The sequence below is a fragment of the Arvicanthis niloticus genome, chromosome 8 (genome assembly GCF_011762505.2).
Source record: "Arvicanthis niloticus isolate mArvNil1 chromosome 8, mArvNil1.pat.X, whole genome shotgun sequence".
In the NCBI taxonomy this organism is placed as follows: domain Eukaryota; kingdom Metazoa; phylum Chordata; class Mammalia; order Rodentia; family Muridae; genus Arvicanthis; species Arvicanthis niloticus.
This window is the reverse complement of record NC_047665.1, coordinates 24302228-24311167: the sequence shown is the minus strand read 5'-3', so window position 1 is coordinate 24311167 and position 8940 is coordinate 24302228. Positions and strand designations below refer to the sequence as shown.

At 40.5% G+C, this 8940-nt stretch overlaps 1 protein-coding gene across 8 annotated transcripts in view; it reads right to left on the bottom strand.

Annotated features, from left to right (window-relative positions):
• Positions 1-1268: 1268 nt before the first annotated feature.
• The window catches only part of Slc35b3 (solute carrier family 35 member B3), a 31792-nt gene continuing 24120 nt past the window's right edge, over positions 1269-8940 (bottom strand). For all 8 annotated transcript variants that reach the window (XM_076939155.1, XM_076939160.1, XM_076939157.1 and 5 more), the window contains exons 7-10: positions 7137-7229; positions 6636-6747; positions 4051-4120; positions 1269-2025 (exon numbers count right to left, since the gene is read on the bottom strand). In XM_076939155.1, the coding sequence (XP_076795270.1) occupies positions 1875-2025; positions 4051-4120; positions 6636-6747; positions 7137-7229 (426 nt within the window). In that variant the 3' untranslated portion in view covers positions 1269-1874. The remainder of the gene's footprint in view (positions 2026-4050; positions 4121-6635; positions 6748-7136; positions 7230-8940) is intronic.

Genomic DNA, 8940 nt, shown 5'->3' with positions numbered 1-8940 from the left:
TGTGTCTCCTCATCTGACGAGTGAGGAAGCAACCAGTGCAATAACTGACAGGTGACAAAAAACCAAGGCTGGGATGATGAGCTGGCAACAGGCAAAGGGAACAATCCAAGAAAAGTATGAGGGCAGAGTGATGCATGGGAAAGCCAAAATGTAATTTTCTCAAGGACCGGGGAAAGCTGTCTAAAGCACAAATGCTTAGCATGTCAAGGCAGCACAGTGAAGCTGATCTGAAAATTTTCCCATTTAGGATAAGGGAACTGTAAAAGAATCATCACAGCATTTGATGAATAAAATCCAAGAACAACTCCTTACCTGAGACACTTCCATAACTGCAGGCTCAGCAGAACCCACACAGCAAAGAATTGGTTAAGTATCTATTAGGTATAATGGAATTTAAAAGTAATCATCACAAAATATGATGGTCACAGCAGAAACACTAAGGGTTTTAATCATATTGATTATGGCGAAAATAAGGAGTAACAGCTTTTACTCATACATTCAGTTATGTGTGAATACATGCATACACACAGAGAGAGAAGAGAGAGAGAAAGAGAGAGAGAGAGAGAGAAAGAAGGGATGCATACAGCAATTATAAAAATCCCCACTGAAAGGCACCAAATCTCAGTTTAGACTCAAAAGTACCAAAGTAGTATGGTTATGTTCTGAAGTAACAGGCTATGTTTATGTACCCCATACTCACCTGTTAGATCCCACCTCCCTACTGGCAGCATTAGAAGACCAAGTCATGAGGGTGGGGTCTTCATGCTGGGATCAGAACTCAACACCTAAGGACACAGCAAGAAGTTGCCATCTGGAAAGGAGGAGGCTGCCCTTGCAGGTTTGCTGGCACCTTGTGCATGGTCTTCCTAGCATCCAGAACTGTCAGAAAGAAAGCTATCCAGACTGTGAGATTTCATTAGATTCTGAGAAGCAGTGCTGTTCAGGTTTGACAAATGTACCTGTGTTTCCTAAATCCATCCCACTTCATCTCAACATTCAAATCAAATTTCATCCTTTTACAAAGAACTAGGATAATTTCATATAACTTAAGATGTTAACTTCAGTCCTTCAATTAAAAAGTCCAAAGTAAAGGCAAACACCATGGCATTCTCTAGCCCCAGCATATGTCCTTTAAGGACTTCATCCTGTGGATAGATGAGAATGCTTTCAGAATAGTTTTGCAGTATTAGTGAAAACACAATTTTTAAAGTACATGTTAAGTCTTCTTCCCACCTTGATTTTCCTTAATAACAAATTTTATTGACACATTGTTTTAAAAAAAAAATCACAGGATTTTATTTAAGTGAATGTTATTTTCTCTAAACTTTAAAAACCCAAGTTTTAAAGTATACATTAGCCCTTTGTTCCATCTCCAGTTTCCTCCATAACAAATTTTATTAAAACACCATTTAAAAAAGAAATCACAGGATAATTTTATTTATAAATGAATAATATTTTCTCTAAACTTCAAATCATCAGTTCACTCTTATAACAGAGAAGCAATTTAAATGACACCACCAAAACAGAATGGAGACAAGCAGTGCTACGACCCAGCACCACGCTGCATGTTAGAAGGATTTCCAATCAGTCTTGCAACACGATCCATTTCCAGTGAAATGTTCAGGACACTGCTAGGAAGCACTTTCCTTCACACTGACTTTATTGCAACACGTCCTAGGTGTGGGCTCTTGATCGTTTGGAGTTGATCAAAAGCGTGCGTTCTGTAGAGGCGGATGCCAAGGAACAACCGAGTGTACAATCTGCTCACGACAGCAGCCTTCAGATCCTTTGGTTTTTAATCACAAGCCTTTGGAAAGTGAATTGATTACTGGTTGTTCCCTTAGAGTTTTATTGGAAATAGGCGAACACAGTTCCTACACAGTCTGTGCCAACGTCCTTGACTTTTTCATGTCCACGGATTTCTTTATCAGATTGTACACCGATGGCAATCTTATTTTATCCATATTTTTGCTGTAAACATTGAGAAATATGCCAAGGACAACTAACAAGCCAGACCATACATACCTAGAATAAAGAAATGAAAAAGTGGATATTATTAAGGTAACACTTCACTGTTAATTAAGGCATATAATAACTTTAATCACATAAAAACTTGCTATTAGAGGTTTAAAATAATAGTATTAGAATTGAATGTTGGTTGGAGAGGGGAGGGGTTCATGAAATCACATAAAAATTTGCTATTAGAGGTCTAAAATAATAGTATTAGAAATGAATGTTTGTTGGAGAGGGAAGGGGTTCACGAAGCCTGGTCCAGTTTGCTTTCCATTGCTATACTAAAGACCATAACCAAAAACAACACAAGGAAGAATGGCTTTGCTTGGCTTCACCTTTCCATAGAGGAAGGTGAAGGCAGGACTGAAGCAGAGACCATGGAGGAACACTGCTTACCTGTTCCATCTTTCTGGCCTGCAGAGTTAGTTTTCTCATCCACCCCGGGGCCACCTTCCCAGGGATGGTACTGTGCACAGTGAGGTGGGTCCTCACGTATCAGCCATAAGTCAAGAAAATGCCCATAGGCTTGCCTGTAGGCCAACCTGATGGAAGTTTCCTCAATTTAGGTTCCCTCTTATAAGCAGACTCCAGACTGTGTCTAGATGACATAAAACAGAAGCAGCAAGAAGCCTCACCCTAGCGAAGGTACTGGCAGTTGATGGCAGCTAAGGGAGGGAGTATCAATTTTCTTTAGGGATGTAGCCCAGGTTAGTTACATATGCTGTGGATTTCCCTACATCCACTCACATACTAGCTGCACCAATTAGACTCAGTAGTTAATGAGAGAGAGTAGATTAAATTGGGATAGAAATGTCAGGTGGGGAGGCCAGGAGCAGTTGGAAGAGGAGGGAGTAGGAGGTGGATTTGATCAAAATTCATTGTCTACATATATAGAAGTCTTAAAAAATTGTGTTGATTACATACAGAGAAAAGTTATACAAAGTGAGAATAATTTAAACTTTGGGGTTATCTGCATATTCAAAGTCTAACACTTACCAAAAGACTTAGACTATATTTAAGCTACCAGATTCCTATCTATCAAAGGCTACGCTGTATTCAACCCAGCACTCCAACTAGCTATCCCAGTTAAGTGGAACACAGATGATAAAAAGATGACACAGTCTGCAGGAAGAGAGGCTCACTATAATTTAATTACTAAAATATTATAGTGTATAAAAAGGTTATCTATAAACAATACACAACTTGTAATACATTGATGGGTATTTACTTTAAAATTTTATTTAAAATTACAAATTTGTAAACTAGGTTTGAAATTATTGAGCCATAATATTCACACAAATTACTTTCAAACACCTAATAGATAGTAAAAACACTGCTGAACACTTTCACAAAAGCCACAACTAAATCATTAGGATACAACTTACAGAGTATCTTTCTATTGTTTATTGCTGTGGAAAGAAGCCATAAATAAAAGTTTTACACACATGCACTCTTAACATATAATTTACATATATACAAGTGGGAAAGAAAAATCGCTTACTCAACACATGCATACCACTCGTGCTCACTGCCATGAGAAACAAACAGTCAGTCAGTCATTCTGTATTGGACACTCCACTCTCATAGGCACACTGACACACTCTACTAACACTTGGTTACACTGGTACACACACCCCACTAACAGTCACACTGGTGCACACACCGCACTAACACTCAGTCACATTGGTGCACACACCCCACTAACACTCAGTCACACTGGTGTGTACCCTTCACCGACTCAGTCACTCTGCACCCATCAAATACTCCCTTCTCATGCAGTCACATGCTAAGAAGACCACATTTCTGCTGGGCATTAGCCGGGCAACTTAAGTATATAAAATGACATCCACAGATTCTTAACAGAGGAAAAGGCACTTAATAGCAAAGAGATTAGGATGAAAAGGATTCTTTGTAGAGGACAATAAGCTAACACATATTAACATAAATTAGCACAAAGTAAAAGAAAATACTGCTGTTTAAGAGGAAATATGAAATCCAGAATCTAACTTTGGGACCCTTGTATTACAAAGTACTTACTGAAATGTGAACGGCTTAGCAAAGAACAGAAAGGACAGGACGATGGTCATTGCTTTTCGTCCTGTAGTCACTGCAGGGAAAAGAGTTAGATGCATCTTACTGTCGCAGTAGTATTGGGAAATCACCTGTTTACAAATATTTATAGCTCTGTGTCTGCCAGAATCACAAAGATGCCAGAAACAAGACAACCAACCAACCAAATTCACACTGCTGCAGAGGTAAAGGTTTGGAGCTGCACTGACCAATCAAATGTCTAAGCACAATTGTAGTAACTGGTCATCAGCTGCCACAGCACGCTGCAGCCATGATGAGAGGCTTTCAGTGTAAGAAACTATTGGGTAGAGCAAGGGTTATCTGAAGTGGAAGCTTCTAACTTCTTTGGGTAAGTTAGTTACGTCAAATGATGGCTTGTGGGAGCACACAGGTGAAAGGATGTCTTGCTAAAGCAAACACATGAAAGACTGTTTTCCTGAAGCAGACACAGGTGAAAGGACATTTGATGAAGGAGTATAAATATGACCCCACAGACAGCAGGAGATAAGCACTGAGCTTTGGTTTGGTTTGCTCCACCTCGATATTCTTCACTAACAAGACACATGTATTGGTTTGCCTTACATAGCATTATTGAGCTCCAACTGTAATAATGGTGCCATTGAGAGAAACTCGCCCAAGAACTGCTTGTGAGGTTCCTGTGGCAGCTTGCTGCTTCTGCAGCCTCGCCCCAGGCAGGTTGGCAAGCCTGGTAGTTTCTTTAGGATTGAACTACAGCTGCCTGGTATTTACTTGCTGAAAGGACTGGTCGCAGCTGCTGAATCATATTTTGTGTTTGCTATCGGACTGAACTGCTGCCCAAGAAGATCGAGCTTGTCCCCAAAGAACTACGGCTGAACAGGTCCACTTCCCCCATATCCTAGTAACTTTTCTCTTCCACTACGTCTGCTGGGTGGTGGGCTACAGGACAGGTTGAACCCTTATTAAAAGTACGTTGCAAAAAAAATCTATGCCTACAGTTATCTTTTAAAACAGTGAAAGGTGCATCAGTATCCGGGTATTCTGTTTGTTTCTGAGACAGGTCTTGCCTTGTCTTGCTCATCCTGCTCCAGCCTCCAACCCACTGAGATTCCAGGCATGCACTCCACTGTGCCTTCCAGTATTTAGGCATGGTGACCTCTGTGGATAGGACAGTAATTCTGACAGTCCTGATCATTACACATTTATATTAACACTTCTTCCCACTTTGGGTATTACCCAGCAACCTCTGCTCTAAGGCCTGAGATTGTCCAATGGAGCCACAGAGTTCCCCATGCTCTACCTTCACACTGCTGCTCTCTGTCCCAGGCCTTATGTCTCAGACTCCCACTTCTGGCACTTGACATTCAAGCGTGAGTAACTGAAGAGCTTGCTCTGGGAACACACATCAGGGCCTGAACGTCAATGACTGGTTTAGGGCACCTATTTGAGCTGGGTAGGTGTTTCTGTCTTTCCTACACTTAGGAGTGGTCATGTGACAGTCTAAGGCCAGGAAAATGTGGGTAGATGTGTTATTTCAAGGAGTGCAACATCCTAGAAAGTTTCCACACAGAGGACAGTATGTCTTGTAAATTCTCAGCCTCCATGCAGCAGCCCAGAGGAGGCCATGACGGTAGGGAGGGCACTGAGGACCATCCAAGGAAGCATGGTGAAGACAGCAGGCACAGAGCCAGGGCTTTGCCTGGAGTCCTGACTCTAGCAGGCTATCGAGTGAGCCACTTAAGCTCTCCACACGCATGTTTATCTGAGTTTATGGTGCTAGTTGGTTGGGACTCACCCAAAATGGTGTCTAGTACACAGGAAGGGCTCTGTGTTAGCTATTACTATTCCTCCCTCTGCCTTTTATTTGACAGTAAAACCTTTCAGCCTCTGTCATGGAAGCAGGTGTGCATTTACAGCTCTGGAAAAGGATGCAGCAGTCACTGGCTCCCCTTACTCTGCTCCCCATTTCTCCAAATACATCAAAGGCAACCTTCAGTCCTTTACAGTGCGGACATGGACACACTCATCATGGCTGAAGAAAGACACTGATCTGGGGGTGGTGTCAGGAAACATCCAAGTGAAAGACTTGCAAACTGTAAAATGCACCCGCCATACTAAGTGTGAGAAAGATTGGAATTTCAGTGATCAATTAAAAGTATATGAAAGATGTATTTCCCTGAGGGAGTTTCATTCCATCATAGTTTTAGAGCAATTGTTTTCTAACGTATTTAATGTTTGTCATGAAAATGTATACATATGACACAGAAATGAAGCCTGCAGGGCCAGGGATGCAGCTCTGTGCAGAATGCGTGCCCAGCATGCTGAGGGCCGAGGGTGTTTCCTCAGTACTCCAGAAAGGAAAAAAAAAAATGAAATCTTCCAAACAGGAAACTAAGACCAAAACCATTTCCTTTAGAAGTCCACACAAGCTACTGGAGCTTAAGATGGAGACAAGTACCATTTTTAGGGAAGAGGTCATGCTCTTCTGTTCACAAAACATCAGAAAAATGTTAACTTTTACTTCAATGTAAACAATGTAAACATTTACTTCATAGTCTAAGCAAGTCTCCTACCTGTTACAGCCAGAAGAGCACCAAAGATTTTAATGAGGGCCAGAACAAAGGAGATTCCAAAGTATCCAGTGAGGGAAAACAGGAAGGCATAGCCATAAGTCCGAACAGGGTTCTGCAAGGAGTAAAACGGCCTGTTAGAAAAGTACAAGCAAACCCTGAGGTATCACATGAAATCAAGCCAGAGATTTTAATCAACCTCTTGAGCGGCACTAAGTCATTGCACAATGCAGTCAAGCAAACAATACTGAGTTTTTATTTAATGGGAAAATATCGATGAGATGAAAAACCCTTGATTGGTACATTATGAACTTCTTAAAAATTAACTTACAGGGCAGAGAATGAATAAAAAAATTAAATACCAATCATTTCTGAGGATCTGTAATGTTGTATTCAAAGAGTTACCAATTTATATCAACAGCAGCCATTTTTGAACTAGGCAAAAACAGGACAGAGAAAATTAAATGTAAGATATTTATTTTTAAAAATACGGTGAGTACTTACCTTTGAACAAAATGCCACTGCAGGGCCCAGTCCACTAGTGCATGACAATCCCAATAAAATGTACACAAAACCGATGGAGTATGAATACAAAACCTGGGGGAGGCAGAAGCAGGAAATGACTACCACACTGAAAGAGGAAATGGAGGGGTCTGAACACACAGAATACTTAGTCTACTCAAGCCGTGCTACAAACAAAACGTTTCTAAAGCAACATTATTATCATTGCCCTATGGCTGAAGGGCACTATTTCTAGAAACACTGGCGCATTCTAGTGGCCCATAAACCAGTATCTAGATATATAGCATCACATAACAAAAATCCATGGCCATATGAAACCTTCTATATACATTTACATTTTACTTATTTCTGATTAACCGCTAATTTTGAAGCAGATTTTATCATTCCAAAAGCACAAACACAACAAAATCCTTAAAGCCACTTACAAGATATGAAACATACCCCGAACACTGGAGGGTATAAAAGATAAGAGAATCCTCACTATAACTTCCCCAGCCACTTTTCATGTCAGCTCCTTAGCTTCTGACAGAGCCTGCTACAGGTCAGCTACGCTACCTGGTATGTGAACTGTTCTCCTGAATTCACACAACTAAGACTTTTGACTTTTAAATGAAGACACTGAAGCTTGAGATTGCAACTTTACCCCAAAGGAAAGTTAGAAGTATCCTAGGTAGGAACCAAGGCTTCAGTTTAAAGTCTGTGGCCCTCTGAGTTCCCAGGTGTCCTGCCTGGTCTTAACTCTGAGACCATCTTTACCCCAGCCATGAAGTGTAGTGACAGTGATCATGAAAATGCTTACCAAAGCTCAGGTTTCTGATACTGAGATGTTACTAATGATGCCCCATGCTGTGCCCAGACAGCAAAAGGAAACAGTTGCTTTAATGCAGTGTGTTCCATCTGAACAACAAAGCAAGTGGGCAGTTGCTGTCTGTCTGTCTGTCTCTCTCACACACATGCACACACACAAACACACACTTTTCCTATATAAAAACAAAACCAGAATATATTTTATCTGAAGAATACTTTTAAATCCAGTGGACATCTAAAAGGAACAATTAGGACGATTGGAGAAACAGCTCAGGAATTAAGAATGTAGACTGCAAAGTCAGGTTCTTAGTACTCATGCTGGGTGGCTCACACTCCAACTCTATGAGGATCTTGACCTCTGCTGGTACCTGTGATCATGCACTAGTGTACAGAAACACACACACACACACACACACACACACACACACACACGCACGCACGCACACACACAACTTTCTCCCTCTAATATTATACAATTAAAAATAAAATAAAAATATTTTTAAGACATTTGAATAAAAGAAAAGACCTTGGTCTTCCACTGAAAGAATTAAGTATACAGATGTCATGTCCCTAAATTATCTTAGAATTCAATGTTCCACCAGTCACAATCACAGTGGAATTTCTAGTTTATGGGAGGCTTATAAAAAAAAGGGACAAAGGTAACTAGCCCTAATGATGGGGAACAAAGGAAGCTGCTTATGTTTCTATGGGTGGAGGCAGAAACCAGTTTTAGAGAATGCAGTTCCAATCCTTGTGTGAGGATCTGAGATTTTTTTAAAAAGGCATCTAAAACAAGTGGTAAGGATGGCGTGTTTAATAAACAGAATTGGGCTTTGGCAGGATTTATTTACTAAAAATTGGAAATTATAAAACTAGTAAGTATCACGGGTGAAAAATTTAAAATCTTGAGTTGAAGGCTTTGACACAGCCAGAAACACATAGCCATATCAATAAGAATTATAAACCTCCACACTGAGTG